The sequence below is a fragment of the Mauremys mutica genome, chromosome 9 (assembly GCF_020497125.1).
Source record: "Mauremys mutica isolate MM-2020 ecotype Southern chromosome 9, ASM2049712v1, whole genome shotgun sequence".
NCBI lineage: Eukaryota > Metazoa > Chordata > Testudines > Geoemydidae > Mauremys > Mauremys mutica.
Window position 1 is genome coordinate 54857059 of NC_059080.1, and position 26327 is coordinate 54883385.

Consider the following 26327-nt stretch of genomic DNA (forward strand, 5'->3'; position numbering starts at 1 on the left):
CAAAAATACTGAAAGAAAACTTATGGAAATGAGGTAGCAAGAAACACAGCACTGGATTCTGGGGACATCCCGAAGGTTTATCGTGCTATTAGAAGCAGTAGCGTATAACCAGAAGAAATAAAACAAGTAGAATTAGAGTACTAAGGATACAGTCACATAGTCCCCATAACTCTCCGAATAAGCTAGCTGACTCTAGTCAATAATGCACAGAAGCAGGGGAGGTATCTGAGAAAATTAAAAGTGAGAGTACACCAGAGTCTGAAGGAAGTAAAAAGGCAATTGTGACAGAATTGGAACTGTTCATTAATCATCATGAATACTGGATGTTGACCGGGTTATGGGGAGGTTTACTGTATAGTTTTAGTTTAATACGGGGCTACTGGGAAAACAAGCAGAAAGGAAAAGAATAGCTGAAGATAAGCCACTCCTCCACACACATTTGAGGGTTGTTAAGAGACACTACCAGGAGAGGAAAAAGCCTGAGATATGGAAGATCTAAACAACTATAGCAGTTTAAAAAAGAACAAGGAGTTGTTCATAGAATTGGAAGGGACCTCAGGAGGTCATCTAGTCCAAACCCCTGCTCAAAGCAGGACCAATCCCCAAACAGAATTTTACCCCAGTTCCCTAAATGGCCTCCTCAAGGATTGAACTCAGAACCCTGGGTTTAGCAGGCCAATGCTCAAACCACTGAGCTAGCCCTCCCCCCCGCAAGGGTCATCACTGGAAGCTGGGAGCAAGCCAGCTTTGACAGTATGCTGAGCTCAATAATCCAGCCAAGAAATGATCAAGCATGGCTTCTGTATTAAGCTTTGACCACAAATGAGATTTAACCGCTTTCTCCGGTATTTTTCTCAGAATCTAATGTCCTCCTGGCAGACTTTATACAAATACCCTTTGTATTTCTCCTCCAGTGTAGCTTGTCCTTTTCCATGGTGACCCTCCCTTCTTATATCTTTTTTTCTATCTCTTGAAAAACTGATTATTTTGTTTATCAACTTACACACAAAAAACTACATTAAAAGAACATTATTAAGGTTGCAAAGTCAAGCACTGAAAAGTTAGGAAATGCCAGGCTGCCTGCATAACGTTAATTTGCCTCCCTTGTGTATATGCATTATGATAACTCTTTAATTATGTAACTGCCTTAACCATGACACCATCCTTTCTCTTCCTGCAATCTCCTGCCTTGTTCACTAAACACCTTCCTGCAATCTCCTGCCTTGTTCACTAAACACCTTCCAACTTCCACAACAAATGAGACAGGGCCCTATAGAAAAAAGCAACAATGATTCATCCCCAGAGCAATGATTCATCCTGTGTACTGACCGAGGCAGGGGTCCTGTGGAAAAAAATAGCACGTGATCATGTAATTAAAGACTATCTCATAATGCATACACACAGGAAGGTTGATTTAAGATTGCACAGGCAATCTGAATTCTGGCATTTCCAAACTGTAGAATGCTTGACTTTTGCAACCTTAATAATGTTATTTTAATGTAGTTTTCTGTGTGTAATTTTCTAGGGCTTTTTTAAAAAGCAAACTGGAAAAACAAATCCATTATGTGGAACCATACCGCCAACCACATGGGCCATCAGTAAGATTGGAAGCTTTAGATCCACTGCACTAACCTCTTCCACTTTAGCTAACAAAGTAACTGATAGCAGTAGTAGGTTGTTGTCCTCAATATGGACCAGTCACAAGAGGGAAATGAGACATATATTTTGTCAGTGAGTTTCATAGCTATTTGTTGCCAGTACAGGAAATGTTGTGACTCGGGAATCCTCCACTCTATTCCAGGTTCTGAAAGGAGTGCACTTCAGTGTTGAGACCCTTTGGGTCCTATTGCCCCAAAGTCTGACATAGTCTGTGCCTGGCCCCAACAACCTATGCTTCTCCCAGTACCAGTCTTCACCCCACCTCACTTCACCTTCATGACCCAGTCCCATTTCAATCCCCTTTGCCCTGGCCACCTCCCCAAGCCCAGCTCCTCTGTTCTCTGCATTCCAGCCAGGCCGGTTCCCACATCTCCTCGTTGAGTGCCAGCAGGGGAAGTATTGAGAGCACAGAAGACTATATCCCTTCTCTCAGGTCTTGTTCCTGTCACCAAAGCACTCCCAGGCTGCAAAAAAGAGCAATTGCAGGGAGAGTCCTTCAGCTCCAGGCTGGAGCATGCTCAGTGCAGACAGAATCTTTGGGATATTTAGCTGCCAAAGCCTCTACTGAGCATGACAAATCACAACTTTTGGAATCTTATAACTTAGGTAAATTTAGACAATCTCACAGGAACTCCAAAAGGCATTTTGCTGACATGAGGGCAACATCTGTGGCAAATTTGGAGCTCCTGTTCCAAAGCATAGAGGAACTAAAAGCTTCTCAAAGAAATGGTTGTAAGAATTTTTTTTTAACATGGGCAAAACAATATGATTTTCACTGACTCTGTTCTGAGAAATGGCTGGACCATTTTTTCTGATTTTTTTTCTTTTTAAAAAAAAAGAACCTTTAGTCAGACACTTGGCCTCGTAAGTTTCAGTCCAAGCAGTTAATGTTTGGAAAAGTTATAGATAACTGAAAAGAGTCTTATAATGGGAAGTGTTAGGCCACATTAACCATATGCAGTACTACTACCTCCACCTATAATCTTCCCAATAAAAACTACTTTAAAAAGGATGTCAAAGTTGCAAAACAAAGCACACAAATTAAAATTAAAGTTGCATGCACAACCTTAACTCTGCCCCTTTGTGTATGGATTGCTATACAAAGTTTTTTTACATAGTCAGATACTCTCTCTCAAACAATACTATACCACATTGTACAAATTTTTTCTGGAAAATTTTAAACATTAGACTATTGTTATTTTAAAGACGACTTTCCTGTCTTTACCTTTTGAATAGGTCTGGGTTTGCAAGGTAGCACTGGGGCAGCCTGGTGTTGAGGGGTGCCTAGCAATGACATTGACTTGCAGCTGTTGAAGTCCTCCTCCTCCATCTTTTCAGGAAGCTGGGCCTTTTCATACAAGGGACCACTCGTTGTTGATTCAGGGTGGTTCATCCCTGGTTCAATGGACGGCATCTGTTTCTGACCACCGTTCGCCTGCCTGCACTGAGGACACGGGTTGTGTGGGTCTGCTTTACAACACTGCCAGTGATCAACCTTGTGTTCCTCATTCTCCAGATTCCTCCGACAATCTGCTTCCATAGCAGTAGAGATGAGATCGGGGCTGGAGCCGGACATCCGCCTTTGGGCATGATTACTGAGGGGGCTCCGCAGGGCTGCTGCAGGGCCAAAGTACCTCAGGTTGTTCGCACAGTTTGCGATGTCTTGCCCCTGGATGTTTAGCCTGGGGTGATGGCCATGGTAATGGGGGTGGCTATGCTGCTGGTGCTGCTGTAGGCTGGAAAGATGAGAATGAGGATGATGAGGAGGAGGAGGTGGCTGGGGTGAATTGTCGTGTGCTGGCTGATTTTTCAAGATCCCTGCAAATTCATTATAGCTGCCTTTGCTGTTCCCTCGTCGGTGACGTGGTTTGCAGCGGTATCGGCCTTTGTTACTGAGTGTTGACATTTTGGGACTTCCTGAGACTGGTGAGCCATTGGGTGCCACCTCCGCACTGGATATGCCCTCTGATTTCAGCAGGTCTGGCCTGGGAGACAGGTGAAAACGGGATTTAACTTTGAAGGTAGAACTAACCCATGGCATCACTCTGGGACCAGTGACTCAGTGAGCAGGAGTAAGCACAAGCAGCTGCACCAGACCCTGCTCTCTACAGTCTATGGACATTCTTTCCCTTCGGCTGATTGGCTGTTGGCTCCAACTCACTTCCCTCTATCCCCACTCATGGTCCTTTCATCTCTGCTTCTCTCCTACCACCCTCCCTGGTCCCTGTGACCAATATCACAACCACATGCTGTATCTTTGGCAGAACATATTGTGTTAAGTTTATGTACCACTTTGGGCCAGGGATGGTTCGTATGGGGGGAGGGGGGGAAGGATAGCTCAGTGGTTTGAGCATTGGCCTGCTAAACCCAGAGTTGAGAGTTCAATCCTTGAGGAGGCCATTTAGGGATCTGGGGCAAAAATCTGTCAGGGGATTGGTCCTGCTTTGAGCAGGGGGTTGGACTAGATGACCTCCTGAGGTCCCTTCCAACCCTGATATTCTATGATTGTGTTCTACTGATGCAGGAGCATTACCACAGCACCTCCAGGAACTAAAACAGCATGGGGTGATTAAAGGGGAATCACTCACGACTGTAAACATCTGCAGAAAGGTACCACCCATTGGGAGGCTTCCATATACTGGTTCAAGCTGCGTTTTCCAGAGATCGACAGACCAAAAAAGGGCTTTGGGCATAAAAAAGCAGTGTTTAAACTGACTCAGGGCCCTCTTTCTGATCCAGCAGGACCTTATGTCCAAGGTCCCCAATCCTTGTTGAAGGATTGGAAATATTTTGGCCTACTAGTGCCTCCTATGATTGATGGGGACTCCTGGTATGTTTAGCATCCCTACTGGAACATTTATTGTTTTAATGTTTTCTCTGTAATGCCTTTCCCTTAAGTATCAGAGGGGTAGCCATGTTAGTCTGGATCTGTAAAAGCAGCAGAGAGTCCTGTGGCACCTTATAGACTAACAGATGTTTTGCAGCATGAGCTTTCATGGGTTAATACCCACTTGCATCCTACGAAGTGGGTATTCACCCACGAAAGCTCATGCTCCAAAACGTCTGTTAGTCTATAAGGTGCCACAGGACTCTTTGCTGCTTTTCCCTTAAGTATAAATGTGCTTGATTAGAAAGAGCTGTGTGGTAATTTGTAACTGCTGGCAATACACTGGCTCTTGCAGAGAAAGGCACTGGACTTCAGGCAGACTGGCTTGCTGGGGACATCACTGTGTAAGGCAGGGAGATGTGCAGCCTTAAAATGCTCAGTCAGGAGGAAGAGAGACTCAGGTCTACACCCAAGAGAGGTGACAGCTGGGGGCTGGAAACCTTAGGCATGTGCCCTTGAGGGAGCACAGGAGCAGTTACCCAGAAACGGTGACAGTCCCCTCCTACCTTTCTCTCCTCCCACTTTGTCCCCTCCACAGCCCTTTGTCTCTCCATTTAACCCCCTCCTAATAAAGCCTCTTTTGTTTTTAAATTAGAAACCCACTAACTTCCCACCAATAAATCACGGCGCTAACACATCTGCTTGTATGTTCTATCCCTGTCCCACACCCTTTGTCTTGTCTATTTAGCTTATAAACCTTGGGGCAGGGACTGTATCTTTTGACGTGTCTGAGCAGGGCCCAGCACAATGGGGTTTCCAGGTGGCACAAGACAGACAATAACAGCAGTCAGTTCATTTCAGCTACACAGGAATAAACATCAATCACTGTCACTCTCTTGTGTAGGACTTGCTTCTCTGGCTAGGATTTTGTTTGTGCAGAAGTTTCCTACCGTTTCGTCTGACTCCCTGGCTTATGAGAGACCCCCTTCCTCTTCATCAGCTTCTCTACCGCAATGGGGTGGATTATTGGTCTGACTGGATGACGCTTGTAAGTCCCAGGATATTTCTTTTCCACCGCTTGTTCCCGTCTGAAATACGGAACAAAGAATGAATCCCTAGTCTCCTCTCCGTAAAATGGAAGTTACTGCTGGATTCAGTGGTGGATTAGCCACTGGGCCAACGGAGACCATGCCCAGGGGCCTCAGCCAATTGGGTTGGGGCGCGGGGGCTTGCCCTGCCTGCTCCTCTGGTGGCAGAACAGGGCAAGCCCCCGCATCCCAACCCTGCTCCCCAGCAGGAGCGCCAGGTGGGTGGAGCAGGACAAACCTCTGCACCCCAACCCTACTCTCCAGCAGGAGCGCCAGGCAGGGGGAGCAGGGCAAGCTCCGACCCCACTCCTCGGCAGGAGTGCTGGGCAGGCGGGCAAAGCGGGGCAAGCCCCTGCGCCCTGATCCTGCTTCCTGGCAGGAGCGCTGAGGTGGGGGAGTGGGGACAATTGCTCTGGCCCAAGACCCCACAAAATTGTAATCCACCTCTGGCTGGATGGAAAAGCAACTGTGGCATAAATGGTGATGCACACTGTGTGCTTGTTTCACGGACTGACAAGGTGTGTGGTGTGTTTTGCACTTAGAAAGGGCCTAATTATTTTCTATGTTCTTTGCAGGGAGCAGGTGTCTTATCTGTGGCCCTGGTACACAGTTTAGGGAACAGTGTCTCCTCTCTTTACAGAGGGGCTGATGGAAGGGGCCATTTAACACAGCTGGTAGCAAAATATGAAAGCTCTCTTCTCTCAGTCATCAGCTGCAAGATGAAATGGAGGATGTTTACAATCAGGAGTCTGTCATTCACCATCCTTAAAAAGAATACCCTCCAATCTGGACAATGACTTAGAAAAATCAAGCAGAGACTCAGCCGCCTGGTCCTTTATCCAGGTCTAGAAGCTGGCTGCTAGAGGCTCAGTCTGAAGGCATGCAGAGTAGTTTATTCATTCCCAGTTCAGAACCATCTCCTGTATACAAGCATAGGTGCATGCATGCTCCCCTCTCCCCAGATATACATACTTAATGAGCTCCTTCTCGCGGACCTCCAGCTGCAGCATGATGGCGCTGAGCTCCATGTACAAGTTATTGGCTCGCTCTAGCTTCCTCTCGTAATGTTCACGGATATCTAATGCGTGCCTGTTAACAAGAAAGGAAAACTAAGGCTCAACTGGACAACCCGGGGATCCTGACTCAAGAAGGGCAGAATAAACACATCTTATTTGAGAAGGGGGGGGGGGAGGAGTCAGCAATGTTCTATGGCCTAGTTGTCACTAGGGTTTATCTCGACAGGCCAACACATGTGAAAACTACCACTTTAGCTAATGTGGTTAAAAACACATCTGTTTTCCTGGTGGGGTTACTCTTGAAGTGCATTTCTGCTTGGGAATGTACATTGCAAATCAGGAGACAAGTTAGAGGTTAACGTTTAGAAAAAAAGGGACCTGATTAGCTCTGAGAGAGGCAGGGAGGTCATTACATCTCACTGTTGTCAGTAGACCCAAGGGGGTAGAGAGGTGAGGGGTGAGATCCTCGACAGACCTGAGCTCTTCTCTTCGGCGACGAATTAGCTCTTCATCTAGCCGGTGTATGCAAGTTCCTTCACTCTTAATTTTCTCAAAGTGCTTCTTTACTTCTTCTCTCCATTCAGCCTGTGGGATGGCATTTTATATTCATGGTTATACAGCCTCATGATTCATGGTAGAGACAACTCTGCAGCAGAGGAGTTCATTCTTCTATTACTGGGACATTCCCATACTCAGGCTACCATTTACGAGTGTCTCATCACCTGTCCACCAAAGAACCTCTGTCCTGATCTGCCACACTCCTGCAGTACGGAGCCACCTTACAGCCCATCCATCCCAATCCTGGCCTGCAGCTCTCTTTTGCTATTCCAGCATTAGGGCTGCCCTCAGCAATGCCTAGTAGTACTGCCTAGAGCCAGGTATAGTGCAAGCAGGCATCATGCAAGTTTCCACAGACAGCTCTGCAACGCACTCAGTCCAGACCTGCAAAATTCCCTGTTATCCGTGTTCAATTTATCGAGACCCTTAAACTTCACCCACCCTGCAAGTATGGAAGTGCTCTCCAGGTTCCGGCTCCCCCACAGAGACTACAAAGCACATCATATGGAAGCAAATGTCCACCTGGCATTAGACGTCTCAAAGTCATTTCACATGGCCCCTGAGTTAGATCTGAATTGTGCCATAAAAACCGCAACATTCACTGTCCCTCAGTGAGTGTGTACTGTGAGATCCCAGCTCTAAGTGGCTATTGCAGGCACTAGGGCCATCAACACTGGGTGACTGCCTGGTAAGCTAAGACTTGCATATGAGCTGTTTAATGATCTTAAGATATGTTTTCTCCATAATGCCTTTGTTCTGAATAAATAATACTTATGAAGCCTACAAAGGCTGGCTGGTCACTGGTTAACCCTGTCATTGCTCCCAAAAGGACAGGATGGCAGGTGCTGAACTTAAACCGGGGTTGCTAAAATGATCATAGTGAATTGCAGCCTAACTCCCTGCTCTAGAGGGAGAAAGTCACAGAACCTTGCCCCAAGTAAGATGATAGCTAGAGACCTAACCCTGGTGCCTGCCTTCAAGGAGGTCACGAAGGAGTGAGAAATGCAGTTCTCTCGGGAACTATGACATCAGGGACTGAAAGTGGTCCCCACAGCTCTCCTGTATTCTGCCCCTGCTCCCTCACATACAGTCAAGTGGGTTGTGTAATGAACCCTATCTAGTCTGCTTCCTGCAGAAGCTGCATAAGATCAGCAGAATAGTCCTGTTTCTCACTAAGCCCTCCCATCCTGTCACATCAGTCCCCCACAAATCAAAGCCAGGCTATGCCTGCATTTTCGCACTGTGCAGCCCACCCAGAACCCGAGTCCCAAGGTCTCAAGCTGCTGCCAAGTGTCCCAGGAACCCCAGGGACATAAGCTCTGCTGCCCATTGTAGTTCTATCCTAATGAGTGTTTGGTCACTTCCCAAGTCTATGAGGCCTGTTAGTGTGTCTACTGGCACAGTATTAACCCTCCAAAGAAGTCGCTAGCCCTCGTAACCCTAATGTGTAGAATCACACTTTGTGTGCTCACTCACCATACAGGATAGAGGGGATCATCCCCGTCTGTCACCCTGTGAGCAGCTGATAGGGCCAGGGAGCTGGGACCCTGGGGATTCTACACAGCTGTCTATGTCTCCCTGCTCTAGGACAGTTGTGGCTTGGTTGCAGCCTGAGCTTGCTGATACTGTTCTGTCTGTCTGGTCTGCAAATGCTGTAAACTGCTATAAATGCCGGACTGCAGACCAGGCTTGCTGGCCATTTGTAAATTGCATCAAGGCTTATTGGGCTGCAGGCTGAACTTGTAGCTGCTGCAGCTATTGTTGTGCTATTCAGGACTTCTACCACTTCTGTCTTTTGGGTAAAGGGTGTCTGGAAACACCACTTCTGGTACAAATGTCCCCACCCTGTTTTCTGAACACAGCAGGTGCACACACACATACGGTTTGTGTCCAAAGCATAATCCCTCCCTAGCAGAAGGCTTTATTGTTAACATAATAGTAAAACATATGCCTCAGCCTAAGATTTTTATAAGGTTGGCTTATTATTGCATTTTCCCTTGCAAGACCCTCCTGTCCTTGCCCTAGTCCTCTCTTTCCCCCTCAGACACAAACCAACCGATTACCTCCTGGGCTGGAGTCCCACATGGTCTGGCTTCCAGGATGAGTCAGTAATAGCTGCGAGACCCCGTAGCCCTCCAAGCACCACCAGCTATGGTCAGTCTGTATTTACCTGGGATTTGAAATAAGTCTCCTGAGGGGTGCCAAGAACGTCAGCAGATGCAATGTCTAGGTGCATCAGCGTCTGTCGGAAAGAGGGACGGTTCCGGGGCTTGCTCTGCCTGAACAGAACAACAAAGTCAAGTTAAGGGGACATGCTACAGAGTTAAAATCACACTAAAAGTGTTTTACCCTGTCATGAATAGTTAGTAAAGGGTTAAAAATAGTACCTGGTAGGCACCTGACCTGAGGACCAATCAGGGAAGAGAATTTGAAATTTCTAGGAGGGAACTTTTTCCCTCTGTTGCTGTGTGTTTTGTCTTTAGCCGTTTGGAGTTATAAGAGTCCAGACGTTTTAATCAAGTCTCTACCAGCTTCCACCTTTCTGAACTAATTTCTTCTAGTCAAGATAGTGAGTATTAGAAAGATACTTTGTGTCCTCACCTAATAATCCTATGCTTGCAATTCTGTGTGTTTGTTATTGATTATTCTTAATTCTGCCTGTTTTGTTGTACTGAGAAAGAGAGAGGATTCTCTCCAGAACTTAGCAAGGTTATACCCTATGAGTGTCCAGCTTGGACTCATAGAGATTCTGTATTTTCTTGTTTTTCTTTTAATAAATTCTTTCTATAAAGATTTGATTAAATCCCTCTACTGTGAATACAGGGGAGGGGCTAAGACGTTCTCTCTCGGTGGTGAGACGGCTTATCTCCGGGCAGAGAAGGGAGGGGGAAGAGAGAATTCCTCCTGGGTTTGATTCAAGCAGTTTGAATCAGGTATCTGTTTCCAGTGGCTAGGAGAGAGGGAGGGGGGAGATTTCCCTCCTGTGAGTGGATCTGTATTTCCCCAGGGAACGTCTCTGGAAAGAGGAGTGGGAGGGGGAATACAGGGGTGTCCCGGCCCACATAATTGACCGAGGTGGTGGCAGCGACAAGGAGACCTACCCTAGGATTTTGGGGTGGGGGAAGACATGCGGGTCCTCACTTTGAAACCCCCCAGTTTCAAGTGAGGGTAGACTCTGACATGGTGGCAGCGGAGTTTCGAACCCATTGATCGAGGCAGTTTTTTTTCAACTGGGCTACGCTGAATACAGCTATTCTCTAGAGGTGTGTCCTTCCTTTGTGATATCAGGTATCACTCAGGATTCCTAAGGTGGGGGGAAGTGCTCGTCAAAGTACATTCTCATCCAGCGGGAAAAACAGGTTTGGGGGGGGAGAGATAAACCCTCCAGCCAGGTTTTTTTTTTCCTCCCTGTGTCTTTTGAAAGGATCAGGAGGCAGGAGAACACAGATCCCTGAGGAAATAGACCAGATTTTTCTCAGTGGTATTGTTAGCAGCAGCCTTTCAGCTGGGCTGCTGAGTACAGCAACTCAGAGCAGAGGGAGACAGAGAATTTTTTTTACTCTTTCCCTCTTTCTCAGTACAAAACAGTAACATTACACAAACCACAATTTGCTATACAAAGGATTGATTTCTCTTTCTTTACTCAAGTTATCATAGCCAGGGTTAGGGACTGTCAGACACCACAGACAGTTCACTGACTGCATAGGGGTGTGGCCAGCACCAGAAGGCACACAATCATGAGTACTGGTGAAACAATTAGCAAACTCGACCTGGCCAGGCTGCAGGCTGAAGAAAAACAAAAAGAACATCAAAGACAGATGGAACTAATTATTGCAGAAAGGGCCAGGGAAGAAGCTAACCACAAGAGGGAGCTGGAGAAACAAGAGGCTGAGCACAAGAGACAAATGGAAATCCTGAGGGAGACCCACCAGCAGGCTCTGGAATTAGCAAAGACTAAGCAGCAGGAGCCAACCAATCCAACCCCTTTTCAACCTACTGATCAACCTTCTCGGAGAAAATTTCCCGCCTACAGGGCAGGTGAAGATGTTGAGGCCTTCTTAGAAAACTTTGAAAGAGTCTGCCTTGGGTACAAGATCCCTGAAGACCAATACATGGTAGATCTGAGGTCACAGCTCTGCGGAGACTTATTACAGGTGGCAACTGAAATGCCTAGGGGCAACATGAACGACTATAAACTGTTTCTAACCAAGGCTAAATACAGAATGGGCATGACCCCTGATCACGCCCGTCAGCGTTTCAGAGAGCAGAAATGGAAACCAGAGGAGTCATTTCCAAAACACGCCTCCTACATTGAAAAGCATTATTCTTCCTGGTTATCAGGAGCCAATGTTAAAACCATGGACGAGCTAAACCTCCTGATAATGATGGAGCAGTTCTTGGATGGTGTTCCTGAGGACATTACACGCTACATACGAGATGGAAAACCAAAAAATATCACTGAGGCAGGGGAGATTGGAGCCAAATGGATGGCAGTTACACCGAACAAGAAAACTGCTGCCAAGGGGAGCGAATCCCACAAGGTACCCACTGTCATCGAGGACCCTACCATCGAGGACCAATCAAGCCCACACCTACAACCCAAGGACAGTCACACCCTACTTCTTCTTCTACCCCACCAGTCTCCAGTAGATCAACACAAACCGGTGACCCATCAAGTGGGCGATGTTTTCGATGCAATGAACTGGGGCATATCAAAGCCAAATGCCCAAAGAACTTAAACCGAGTGCAACTCCTTGCACCTTCACACCAAGGAAAGCCGGACATAGATGTATCTCAAATACCCTTAGAACATAGGGAAACTTTGAGAGTGGACGAAAAGGAGATCATCGCATGGAGAGACACTGCAGCGCATGTGTCAGCTATCCACCGAACCTTCGTGGACCCCAAATTCATCAACCAGAAAACCAAAGTGACAATTCGACCCTTCATGTCAAAACCTGTAACATTACCTACAGTGCGTTTACCTGTCCAGTACAAGGGCTGGTCAGGGAAGTGGACTTTTGCTGTCTATGACAACCATGCGATTCCCATGCTACTGGGGAACGACTTGGCCCGACATGTTGAACAGAAAAAAACAGAGGGAGTGGTTACACGCAGCCAAGCCAGACGAGCTGCCGGACCCATACCTGTTCCTGAGCCATCCACCGAGACCCCATCTGTGTTACCAGAGAGGGTGGAGCCGGCTCCCATACCAACAACTACAGCAGCCATAATACAGCCAGTCCCAGGACCGGAACTGGAAGAGCAACCGGCGCCAGCACCGACGCCAGCGCTTACAACACCATCGCCAGAGGGCGCCAGCAAGACAGAACTGGCAGAAGAAGCAAACAACCCTACCCAAGAGGCTCAGCCAGAGCCTGAAATATCACCTTGTGCACCAGCGGAGAGCGGTTCACAGTCAACGGAAACAACCTCATCACCTACATCGCTCCCAGAGGAACTGGTGTCTCCCGCCTCAAGGGAACAGTTTCAGACAGAGCAGGAAGCCGATGACAGCCTCAAGAAAGCATGGGCAGCGGCACGCAGCAACCCACCGCCTCTCAGCTCTACTAACCGATCCCGGTTTGTTGTGGACCAAGGACTTTTATACAAGGAATTTCTTTCTGGTGGACACCAGGAGGGCTGGCATCCTCAAAAATGGTTGCTAGTTCCGACCAAGTACCGGGAAAAGCTCTTAAGCTTAGCCCATGATCACCCTAGTGGCCATTCTGGGGTGAAGCGAAGCAAAGACAGGTTGGGAAGGTCCTTTGACTGGGAGGGGATGGGCAAGGCGGTAGCCACTTACGTCCGGTCTTGTAAGGTATGCCAAACGGTAGGAAAACCCCAAGACCAGGTCAAGGCCTCTCTCCAACCACTTCCCATAATGGAGGTCCCATTTCAGCGAGTAGCTGTGGATATTATGGGTCCTTTCCCAAAGAAGACCCCCAGAGGAAAGCAGTACATACTGACTTTTGTGGACTTTGCTACCAGATGGCCGGAAGCAGTAGCTCTAGGCAACACCAGGGCTACAACTGTGTGCCAGGCCTTAACTGACATTTTTACCAGGGTGGGTTGGCCCTCTGAACTTCTTACAGATTCGGGAGCAAATTTCCTATCAGGGACCATGAAAGACCTGTGGGAAACTCATGGGGTGCATCACTTGGTGGCCACCCCGTACCATCACCAAACTAATGGCCTAGTGGAAAGGTTTAATGGAACTTTGGGGGCCATGATCCGTAAATTCGTACATGACCATTCCAATAATTGGGATCTAGTGTTACAGCAGTTGCTGTTCGCCTACAGGGCTGTTCCACATCCCAGTTTAGGTTTCTCACCATTCGAGCTGGTGTATGGCCATGAGGTTAAGGGGCCATTACAGCTGGTGAAACAGCAATGGGAGGGGTTTACGCCTCCTCCAGGAACTAACATTCTGGACTTTGTAAGCAACCTTCAAAACACCCTCCGAGACTCTTGGGCCCTTGCTCGAGAGAACTTAAAGGATGCTCAAGCGGAGCAAAAGGTCTGGTATGATAGACACACCAGAGAGCGTTTCTTCAAGGTTGGAGACCAGGTCATGGTCTTGAAGGCGCAACAGGCCCATAAGATGGAAGCGTCCTGGGAAGGACCATACGTGGTCCAGGAGCACCTGGGCGCTGTTAACTACCTCATAGCATTCCCTGATTCCTCTTTAAAGCCTAAAGTGTTTCATGTTAACTCTCTAAAGCCCTTTTATCCCAGAGAATTACAGGTCTGTCAGTTTACAGTCCAGGAAGGAGATGACACCGAGTGGCCTGAAGGTGTCTACTACGAAGGTAAAAGAAATGGTGGTGTGGAGGAGGTGACCCTCTCCACAACCCTGCAATATATACAGCGGCAACAGATCAAGGAGCTGTGCACTCACTTCGACACCTTGTTCTCAGCCAACCCAGGACGGACTGAGCAAACCTGCCACTCCATTGACACAGGTAATGCTCACCCGATTAGACCACCACCCTACCGGGTGTCACCTCATGCCAAAGTTGCTATTAAACAGGAGATTGACAACATGTTGGAGATGGGTATCATCCGCCCTTCTACCAGTGCATGGGCATCTCCAGTGGTTCTGGTTCCCAAACCAGATGGGGAAATACGCTTTTGCGTGGACTACCGTAAGCTAAATGCTATAACCCGTCCAGACAACTATCCAATGCCACGCACTGATGAGCTATTGGAAAAGTTGGGACGTGCCCAGTTCATCTCTACCATTGACTTAACAAAGGGGTACTGGCAGGTACCACTAGATGAACCCGCCAGGGAAAAATCTGCCTTCATCACCCATGCAGGGGTGTATGAGTTTAATGTGCTTCCGTTCGGACTGCGGAATGCACCTGCCACCTTCCAAAGGCTGGTGGATGGTCTACTAGCGGGATTGGGAGACTGTGCAGTTGCATACCTCGATGATGTGGCCATATTTTCTGATTCATGGCCCCAACACCTAGAACATTTGAAAATGGTTTTTGAGCGCATCAGGCAGGCAGGACTAACTGTTAAGGCCAAAAAGTGTCAAATAGGCCAAAACAGAGTGACTTACCTAGGACACCAGGTGGGTCAAGGAACCATCAACCCCCTACAGGCCAAGGTGGAAGCTATCCAACAGTGGCCTGTCCCAAGGTCAAAGAAACAGGTCCAATCCTTCTTAGGTTTGGCCGGATATTACAGGCGATTTGTACCACACTACAGCCAAATCGCTGCCCCACTAACTGATCTGACCAGGAAAACCCAGCCAAATGCAGTTAAGTGGACTTAAAGCCAGACAGAAAGACAGAAAGCCTTTACCCAGCTTAAGGCGATGCTCACGTCTGACCCTGTATTAAGGGCCCCGGACTTTGACAAACCCTTCCTAGTTAGCACCGATGCATCTGAACGTGGGGTAGGAGCAGTACTAATGCAGGAAGGACCGGATCACAACTTCCATCCTGTCGTGTTTCTCAGCAAGAAACTGTCTGAGAGGGAAAGCCACTGGTCCATCAGTGAAAAAGAATGTTACGCCATTGTATATGCCCTGGAAAAGCTACGCCCATACGTTTGGGGCCGGCACTTCCAGCTACAAACTGACCATGCTGCGCTAAAGTGGCTTCACACCAACAAGGGAAACAACAAGAAACTTCTCCGGTGGAGCTTAGCTCTCCAAGACTTTGACTTTGACATTCAACACATTTCAGGAGCTTCCAACAAAGTTGCTGATGCACTCTCTCGTGAAAGTTTCCCAGAATCAAGTGGCTAAAAAGTGTTATTAACATGTTTTCATGCTTTGTAGTCTATGTCATAGTGCATGTGTTTTATTACTCTGTTTGTTTTACAGTTCTAGGAGGAAATCGCCGCCAGTGGATCCCACTGTGGCGATTTGGGGGGCGTCATGAATAGTTAGTAAAGGGTTAAAAATAGTACCTGGTAGGCACCTGACCTGAGGACCAATCAGGGAAGAGAATTTGAAATTTCTAGGAGGGAACTTTTTCCCTCTGTTGCTGTGTGTTTTGTCTTTAGCCGTTTGGAGTTATAAGAGTCCAGACGTTTTAATCAAGTCTCTACCAGCTTCCACCTTTCTGAACTAATTTCTTCTAGTCAAGATAGTGAGTATTAGAAAGATACTTTGTGTCCTCACCTAATAATCCTATGCTTGCAATTCTGTGTGTTTGTTATTGATTATTCTTAATTCTGCCTGTTTTGTTGTACTGAGAAAGAGAGAGGATTCTCTCCAGAACTTAGCAAGGTTATACCCTATGACTGTCCAGCTTGGACTCATAGAGATTCTGTATTTTCTTGTTTTTCTTTTAATAAATTCTTTCTATAAAGATTTGATTAAATCCCTCTACTGTGAATACAGGGGAGGGGCTAAGACGTTCTCTCTCGGTGGTGAGACGGCTTATCTCCAGGCAGAGAAGGGAGGGGGAAGAGAGAATTCCTCCTGGGTTTGATTCAAGCAGTTTGAATCAGGTATCTCTTTCCAGTGGCTAGGAGAGAGGGAGGGGGGAGGTTTCCCTCCTGTGAGTGGATCTGTATTTCCCCAGGGAACGTCTCTGGAAAGAGGAGTGGGAGGGGGAATACAGGGGTGTCCCGGCCCACGTAATTGACCGAGGTGGTGGCAGCGACAAGGAGACCTACCCTAGGATTTTGGGGTGGGGGAAGACATGCGGGTCCTCACTTTGAAACCCCCCAGTTTCAAGTGAGGGTAGACTCTGACATACCCATAGCGTTGATTGTACCAGTAGTGGGTATGTCTTCACTAGCTGGATTAGCGGGCAGCGATCGATCCAGCAGGGATCGATTTATCGTGTCTAGTCTAGACACGATAAGTCAATCCCCAAGCGCTCTCCCATTGACTCCTGTACTCCAGCTCGGTGAGAGGCACAGGCAGAGTCAACGGGGGAGCAGCAGCAGCAAACTCACCACAGTGAAGACACCGCGGTGAGTAGATCTAAGTATGTCGACTTCAGCTATGTTATTCACGTAGCTGAAGCTGCGTAACTTAGATCGATCCCCCCCGCCCCAGTGTGGACCATGCCTTAGATTGCAGTAGCTGGAAAAGAGCAGATCAAAGAATTCTCTTTCCCACCCAGTGTGTTTCCTTGGAGCACTTGACAGCTTGCTGTGTGTAAGCCCTTTCACTGTTGCGCTGTAGTCAGTTTTCCCTTCTACAACAACAGGGCAGAGAGAACATTTGTAAAACAGGAAACTGTGATTGTAAAATCACAAAAGTCAACAGGTGGCTCAAGGCAGGCAGAAAATGAATCTACTCTAACTCACTTGGCGAAACTGACTAGATTTCAGCCTGGTGTCCATTGAGTTTCTGAATCTGTGACTGACATATTTAGAGCACCTCCTGAAAATTACAGGTCAGTGAAGAATAGTCAGCATCACAGCATGGTTTCTTCCTCATTTTCCTAGTATACTAGCCAGAACGGATGGCTGCTCATCTTGGCTAATGTAGGAGAATCAAGGTATTCTTTAATATTCCATTCCCCTTAGGGATTCCCTCCCATTATTGAGCCTGAAGTATGAAGACTCAGCATTAATGCCCTTCCTAAGAACAAGACCTTGAGCTCTGTAACCTGGCAAGAGGAATATATGGACAACATGACCCACAACCACATGGGTAAAGTCCCCAATCCAGCATGCAGCTGGATTTCCTCTATAACTAGCTCATGACCAGCCATTTTGACAGAAGCAGCTAGGTCCCCAATAGAAACATATTTCCTTGGGAAAACTTGAGGTCAAACTTGCAGGTATGAGATGCAGGTCAAAAAACAGGTGGATCTGTCTGCATGTCATATAGAGAGGTTTCTGTGCATATGAGGAGGTATGCAATTCTTAACTAACAAACAGCTCACAGACTGTACTGCTCCAAGAGCTGGTAGCTGTAGAGCCAACAGATGAAAAAGAATTTGCCAGGATTATATTAATGGATTCACAGATTCCAGGGACCACTGTGATCATCCAGTCTGACCTCCTGTATAACACAGGACATAGACCTTCCCCAAAATCATTCCTAAAGCATTTCTTTTAGAAAAACATCCAATCCTGATTTAAAAATTGCTGGTGATGGAGAATCCACCACAACCCTTGGTAAATTGTTCCAATGGTTAATTGCTCTCACTGTGAAAAAATTTACAGCTCATTTCCAGTCTGAATTTCGCTAGCTTCAATTTCCAGCCATTGGATCATTTTATACCTTTGTCTGCTAGATCGAAGAGCCCATTATCAAATATTTGTTTCCCATTTAGGTTCTTATACACCCTGGTCAAGTCACTCTTAACCTTTTTTTTGTTAAGCTAAATAGATTGAGCTCCTTGAGTCTATCACCATAAGGCAGGTTTTCTACTCCTTTAATCATTCTCAGGCTCTTCTCTGAACCCCTCTCCAATTTATCAACATCCTTTTTGAATCATGGGCACGAGAACTGGATGCAGGATTCCAGCAGCAGTGACAACAGTGACAAATACAGAGGTAATATAACCTCTCTACTCCTACTCGAGATCCCCCTGTTTATGCAGCCCAGATTGCATTAGCCCTTTGTGCCACAGCATCGCACTGGGAGCTTCTATTCACCTGATTATTCACCATGACCCAAATCTTTATCAGAGTCACAGCTTTCCAGGATACAGTCCCCCATCCTGCAAGCATGGCCTATATTCTTTGTTCCTAGATGTATACATTTACATGTAGTCATATCAACACACATATTGTTCACTTGTGCCCAGTTTACTAAGTGATCTAGATCACTCTGTATCAGTGTATCATTTATCACTCCCCCAATTTTTGTGCCTGCAAACTTTATCAGTGATTATTTTGTTTTTCTTCCGGGTCATTGATAAAAATGTTAAACAGTGTAAGGCCAAGAACTGAGCCTTGTGCGACCCCACTGGAACACACCTACTCAATAATGATTCCCCATATAAAGGACCAGAAAGAGGGGAGACATGACTGCTAACACAGACGGGACAGAGTCAGACAAGATTGTTGGGGCTTCTAAGCTCTTAAACATTCTTCTTAATTTGGATATTTTCACCCTCAGACTGTAGAATTTTCAGGGAGGGGTTTGAGAAGGTGTCCTGAGTCCAGGAATAATATGGATCAGGGAGCCACGAGGCAGCAGCATCCTCAAATTGACACAGAATTAGCTACAGCACAGAGAGGGTGCACCTCTCCAGCTCCCAGTGGAAACAGAGACCAGACTGCCTCTGCTGCAGGTCGCAGCCTCCCCTCTTTCGCCACCTAGAACCATGCCAAGGCTGGGAACTGGGTTCCTCCTCCTTTGCTCCTATTGCTTCCAATTCTTCCCTCTTCCTCCTCCTCTTCTGAGCAGCACTCCACTCAACAATCCTCTCTTCCCACCCTCTGAGCAGCAGTTCCGTACCACCCACCTAGCTCCAGATCCACAGTCCTCTCTGAGTGACTGTACTCAGCCATGGTCAGGATGAGCCTTGGGCCACCTGCCTCTTCGCCCTCACCTCCCCATTCGATCTGCTGCTCTCCAGCATCTCTCTCACTTGTCCTGGTCGTCCCCAAGCCCTGCCATGTCTGATCTCTCCATCGCTGAGTTCCTTTCTCTGACCACCCTGGTCTCTTTCAACATCAACAGCATAAGTAAGTGCATGCTGTTTGTAGGAACTCCAATGCCTTGCTGGTCACAAGTCATTTTGCTTCATGGCAGCGGGACATGGGATGTCAAATCCAGCATAGTGTGCCACCAGCACACGGTCGCTCTCTCAGCAGCAGTGGTGTTTTGTAAAAAGAGAACTTTGCTCTGGATCCCACCCTCCAGTCCTTACTCAGGCACCATTTCCACTGACCCCACTGGGAGTTTGGCACAGCCAGGACTGCAGGATCAAGCACCAAGTCTGTGCAAGAGATGTGGCTCTTACCATGTTTGCTTCATTAGGATTTTGAACCCATCTGGACAGGTGGAAGGGACAGGAAGGTGCAGGCTGTTACTTCCCACTCCCCAGATGATAGCTGAGGAGTCTACATCCTTGTATGGAATCTCTCCTGTAAGCAGCTCCCACAAAACTACCCCAAACGACCTGTTGCAGAAACACAAGGACAAACCTTCACAGTGAGTTACACAGGTTGTGAAAAAATTCTGTAACAGACTCACACTTTCTGTTTGGTTATCAAAATGGGCAGCAGGTTACATCTGGTTTTTGAAAATGGATTCAAGAATGGTAATGTTCATATATTTAACTAGATAAGGGTGTTATCCAGGGATATTTTTACACTTTGTGCAGCCTCTTTCTGCTACTGTCCTAAGCCCTAGCCTTTTATCCACAGTTGCATCAGTTTTTAACTTTCACTTTACACTGAAAAGCTAAACCAAATCCTCCTCCTTTTGGGGTTTTTAATCTCAAAAAAGATATGAAGTTATGAGCAAAATACAATGGAATATGGGTAAAATCTACAATGGAAGGTCATAGTCTTGCCAATTCCAGTAAACTAAATGGCAAAGTTAGTTTTCCAAGCTGTAATCATTGTTGATCAGGGCTCCCTTGCTTTGGGATAAAGTGAGAATTTATGTGTATTCATGATAAACCAGCTAACAGACTTCCTTTGGGTTTATTTTTAAAGCAAACACTCCCCCTGCTGGCGTGTTTGCTGAACTATCCAGGCCCTCTGCAGACAAATGCTTCCAAAGCTAATGAAACACAAAACAGCAGCAATTATTACAATGTGAAAGTGAGGAAACAAACACAGCCACTGTGTAGGTGCCACTATTTGGACATTTCAGACTCCACTGGAGATTCCCTCTAGTCCTAACTTGAAGAAAGATGAACAAGAATTGTGTTAAAGCCAATCATGGCTAGAGAAGTATAAGGAGAATCTGTCCAAAGCAGGCAATCCACACTACAGGAAATGAAAATTACAGGTAAGAAAACTAAATTTGCCTTTCTCCTGTAATGAATCCAAGGCTCCAGGGAGAAGTCATAATTCACAAAAGGTAGCAAGGAATGACTGCCATCTACCAACCACATAGAGAGCATCATAGAATAGTAAACTGATGCCAAAATGGTTAGTACAAAGGCAAAAGAGAAGTAATCAAGAGACAAAGAAAAGCACTCACTGAATAACCATTCCAGAAGCTAGAATTAGCCTGAGATGCAGAGATGTGGTAGTGAGTTTCAAAGTCCAAAATTACCATATCCCGGAAGGAATAGCATCTTTCTATCTCTCTCTCTCTACATATCCTTGCACACTGACTACATTTCCCAGACCTGAAGAAGAGCTCTGTGTAAGCTCAAAAGCTTGTCTCTTTCACCAACAGAAGCTGGTCCAGTAAAAGGTATTACCTCACCCACCTTGTCTCTCTCATATCCTGGGACCAACCTGGCTACAACGACCTCGCATGGAACAGAAAAACATGATCCTGTGTTTGTTCACTGTTTTAATTCTTAAAGGAGCAGGTTTTTGGGGCCCACTTCTGTGAAGTGCTAAGGACCTTCATCTCTCAACATCCTCAAACATCTAAATACACTGAATTTGTATTGCTTTCATAGCCCCACTCCTCATTGTGGAGCATATAATTAGGGCTCTTCCAAATTCACGGCCAGGAAAAATGTGTCATGGACCGTGAAATCTGGTCTTTTGTGTATCTTTACCCTATAATACACAGATTTCACAAGGGAGACCAGCGTTTCTCAAACTGGGGGTCCCGATCCAAAAGCTTGAAAGATTATTGGAGGGGGTTGTGGTATTGCCACCCTTACTTCTGCAGTGCTGCCTTTAGAGCTGGGTGGCCGGACAGCAGCAGCTGCTGGCCAAAGGCCCAGCTCTGAAGGCAGCAGTGCAGAAGTAAGGGTGGCAATACCATCTCACACCATCCTTTTTTCTGCGCTATTGCTGGCCGTGACACTGCCTTCAGAGCTGAACTCCTGGCTAGCAGCCACTGCTCTCTGGCCACTCAGCTCTGAAGGCAGCACCGCTGCCAGCAGCAAAGAACTAAGGGTGGCAATACCGTGACCCCTCCACAATAACCTTGCGCCCTTCCGCACCCTTTTTGGGTCAGGACCCTTACAGTTACACCACCATGAAATTTCAGATTTAAATATCTGAAATCATGAAATTTATGATTTTAAAAATCCTATGACCATGAAATTGACCAAAATGGACCATGAATTTGGTAGGACCCTACATATAATACTTAGCAGCATCTCTGAGAATGGAAAGTCCAGTAGAGAGCAGTGAGACAGACCTTCTGGTGGGGAAAGAGTGCTGGAAATGCTATATAATGGGAAGATATGACTGGCTGAAAGGAAGATGAAGATGTGTAATTAACATGACAGCACTGCTTACCAGATATCCACTTTTTCAGAGACGGGCTCATTCCGTATCACCTCTGGGGCCATCCAAGCCACGGTGCCCGCAAAGGACATTTTTGTACTTTTATCACTGAGTTCTTTAGATGTACCAAAATCTGAAATTTTTACTGCATCTGTATGAGTGACTAATACACTGGAGAGAGAGGGAAAAACACAAGGTATCAGCAGTGAGAAAACACTTTGCACTTCCATAGCAACTTTCAGAAGTGGATCTTAAAGTTCTTTGTCATCTACTAACACTGCCAGGTATAAAATATACCTATTTTATCAATGGGCAAAGTGAGGGTGTAGGAATTAGTGGTTTATCTGGACCTAGCAGCAAGGAACTAAAGCTTTAAAACAGTTTGATCAGTAAATGGAATTAATTTGCTAGTTTCAGTAAATTCTCTCCCTCTGTCCAGAACAACTTTTTCCTGTGTAACTCCACCAGATCCAATTGTTCTGCCAACGCGGGAGGGAGTCACAATTACCTCTTCCCTGCTTTGCATCATAAATGAGGTAGTGCTGAAATAAAATCAGTAAAGCAATCTACACTAACATTTTTGCTTGTCTGTCTCCAACCCTACTGATCAAGGGCTCCTGGTTTCTATCACTGCTAAAACCCACTGCCCCAAAAACTACACTGTTCTGGAAACAAAGCTCCTCCCTCTTGGAATCCAGCTCAAACATTTCCTATATAAAACCTCAATTTTAACCACAGTCACTCAAGATCTTAGTGCAATAGCTGTTGTTAGCAAACACTCTGTTTCAAATCAGTATGAAGTATTGCTGAGGCTGTTTGACAGGGTCAGAGTACAGGGTTAATAATTTCTGCAGCTTCATAGATGAGTTACCACAAAATTCTTTTGATTTTTTTTCCAAACTCTGATTCTAAATTCTAGGGGCCAAAGTCCATGCAGGTGTAAAGGGACTGTAAAATAGTCATAACTGGGAACATCAAGGTTGACTATATTTGGGGGACTTTCAAACGTCTTGTAAATGCATGTTTTAACACAAAATGACTACTAAGATAGAAGATGTAATTAGCCATATACAGGTATATACTGTATACAGCAGGGATCAGCAACCTTTAGCCTGTGGCCCGCCAGGGTAAGCACCCTGGTGGGCTGGGCCGGTTTCTTTACTTGCCGCATCCGCAGGTTCGGCCGATCGCAGCTCCCACTGGCCGCGGTTCGCCGCTCCAAGCCATTGGGGGCTGCAGGAAGAGGCAGCCAGCACCTCCCTTGGCCCGCACCACTTCCTGCAGCCCCCATTGGCCTGGGACGTCAAATTGCGGCCAGTGGGAGCCACGATTGGCCGAACCTGCGGATGCGGCAGGTAAACATACCGGCCTGGCCCACCAGGGTCTTTACCCTGGTGGGCCATGTGCCAAAAGGTTGCCAATCCCTAGTATACAGTATAATTAGAGGTAACAATTACAGAAAAATGTAGAACTATTTGTTGGAAAATTTGTCTTGATATTCAAACTAGCAATAATAAAAATAATAAGTGATGTAATAATAACCACCTCACTGCCCAAACAATGTAACATACCATTTAAAACATTTACAGTCAAATACAGATACAACAACAGAACCACAGTCACACCGTGTGCTGTAAACAGTGAAGGAAGGGTGAGGCTGAAGCAATGTCCACGGTGAACGAGAGAAGGCAGCTGGGCAGTATCAGCAGGGGAGCAGGTGTAGGAGAAGAGGAAGATACACATTCATGAGAGCAGGGGATGAGACCAGAACAAAACAGACACGAAGGACAGACAAAATAAAGAGCAGAAGGAGACAGAGTGATTCACTTTTTCAAAAGGGGCAAAACACCCATCTCATTAGCAGACATGTTTCCCTACTATTACTTTCCCACATAAGCAACTGGTTCAGTTGCCACAGGGATGTTATGCTACTATAAATGGGAGCAGAGATGGTCCATGCAGTTAAAAACAAGTCAGAGGAAGCACAGGACAAATCTCTCTCAAGTTATGGGCCAGACCATGAGAAAGTTTAAGGGCCTGTGATTTAGCTCGATATCCATTTGCTGGAGGAATTCACTCAAAAATCTACTTTTTTAGTTTTAAGCACCCAAGGACTCACTTTGGTGACTTGAGGTCTCGGTGGATGATTTTATGAAGGTGTAAATAATTCATTCCACTTGCGATCCCTGTGGACCAGTCCACAAGCAGCTGAGGTGTGACTTTCCGACCCGCTCGTAGCACTTCATAGAGCTGTCCATGTGCGCAGTACTCCATGATAATACAGTAACATGGGGCTTGAGTGCAAACTCCCCTGTCAGAGAACACACACAAACAACATACACATTACTGCAAATCAAACCCAACACTCAGTATCAAAGAGATTCTCTGAACTCAAAAATATACCATTGTGATCTGAATGCTCACAGCTCACTGACTTTCATGGCAGGGAGCTGTAGGGGCTCAGCACATTTGAAAATTAGACCATTGTTCTTTATCTGGAACGTGTCAACCGTGCACCTGACTCATACGTGGAGAAATTAAGTTTCTCTATAGAAGCAGAAGCTGCTCTGTAGGTTTATGTCTTTGGCTTTTATGTTTTAGGGTACATCCAGACTACCTGCCGTACCGGGGATTGATATATCGCGTCTCGACGAGATGCGATATATCAATCCCCGAATGCGCTCCCTGTCAACTCTGGAACTCCACCAGAGCGAGCGGCGGTAGCGGAGTCGACAGGGGAGCCACGGCCATCGATCCCGCGCCGTGAAGACGGGAGATAAGTCGGAATAAGATACGTCGACTTCAGCTACGGTATTCCCGTAGCTAAAGTTGTGTATCTTACATCGACACCGCCCCCTCCCCCCAGTGTCGACCAGGCCTTAGAATTGACTTTCATTCTCCAGGGATACAGGCACAGGAACGCAGACATTGCCATACAGGTCCAGATCAGACTACAGAGCCTCCTGGTCAAGCAATGACAGGGGCTCCTGATGCTTCACAGGAAAACAAAAAACATGCTTTAGTAAATGCTCAGTCAGGAAGAGCTCTGGAACACCAGACACATAGCAAATACAAACTTGAGTGTGGTTCATTGCCAAAATGCCTGAAGAGAGCTAACCTTCTGTCAGAAAACTTCCATTCTATGAAACCCCATTAGTCCCCCAGCATTTTGATTAACCAGCTAATAATGTGACACTATTAGCTTAAAAGTAATATTTCTATTACTATTTCCTCTACATTTTTTCCTCCTCCCTTCCCACTAAGATTACAGAAAACAGATCCATCTCCAGTCAGCAGGACTTAGACTTTATTTTTTACTTCGGGTTTGTTTGTATTTGTTTGTGTGGTGTTCCTACGTCAAAGTTAGGTCAAAATAGTAGGTTTCATATTTATTCCATATCTTGTCAGACATGCTTTGGAGAAACATGACTTGTGTTCATTCAACCACTGCAGTCACCTTCTAACTTGTCACATAATTCGTTTGGTTGGCTTGCCTTCTACTAAGTCACTCTGGGCTCAGTTTTACAGTTGCATCACGCAAAGAGCTCCCACTGAATCAGCAGGAATTCCACATTAAAGCAGCTCTAACCTGGACCTTGTATTAGTATTCAACCAGGTTAACAGAAAAAGAGTTCATCTCCACTCCATTTGGAGCTAAATTCTTACTAACACTCCTTACAGTAAGGAAATCATTTCTGTCCACCATATATTTTAGTATTATTCAAAAATCCTCTTGCAGCAAAAGTTAAATTAGGTTGGGAAGTATCTGCAGGCATCACTTGGATAACAAATGGGGTTAGGAGTAAAATCTACTTAGATTATTTGCCTGTACTATATGGTTTGTCTCCTTAGGACATGGACTGTGTCCATGTTTTGTACCACACCGAGCATATCAACCACGCCCAGTAAGTAACTCCAGTAATAAATTACCTACTTACACCACAGATCTGCAAGACCTGGTTTTGCTTTATGCCCACTCTAGTGTTATGCCTGCTCTGAGAAGATCTGTTGCAAGTTCAAGTACAATTCAGTTCAGTCCTTTAAGAGGACGAGGGCTATAGAGACTGATAGCACTGCGGGAGCTCTTGCCTTTATGTTTTGCAATAACATGAATTCAGATCTGTTTAATGGCAAAATTCTGGCAAGAACATTGTTGGAGGAAAGCAATAAGGTTTTGGCTTTAGAAAGGGTCCATACACCATCCTGCCAGCTCAGGCTGAATGCAGTGTGCAGAATACCTCATTCTGTCCCCTAAAAAGCAGCATTTCCAATCCATGTATGCTGCTGACTACAGCATATGTGCAGGTGGATGGGCCCACACCAGCACAGCACACACCCCATCAGTGCATCAGACATGCCCTGACCTAG

The 26327-nt window shown here is 46.2% G+C and overlaps 1 protein-coding gene across 4 annotated transcripts in view; it reads right to left on the minus strand.

Moving 5' to 3' along the window:
• MAP3K13 (mitogen-activated protein kinase kinase kinase 13) overlaps positions 1–26327 on the minus strand; it is a 152933-nt gene that overhangs the window by 15209 nt on the left and 111397 nt on the right. For all 4 annotated transcript variants that reach the window (XM_045030668.1, XM_045030669.1, XM_045030670.1 and 1 more), the window contains 8 exons: positions 24079–24270; positions 21972–22130; positions 19550–19708; positions 9319–9427; positions 7066–7175; positions 6547–6663; positions 5437–5574; positions 2885–3644 (listed from right to left, as the gene is read on the minus strand). In XM_045030668.1, the coding sequence (XP_044886603.1) occupies positions 2885–3644; positions 5437–5574; positions 6547–6663; positions 7066–7175; positions 9319–9427; positions 19550–19708; positions 21972–22130; positions 24079–24270 (1744 nt within the window). The remainder of the gene's footprint in view (positions 1–2884; positions 3645–5436; positions 5575–6546; positions 6664–7065; positions 7176–9318; positions 9428–19549; positions 19709–21971; positions 22131–24078; positions 24271–26327) is intronic.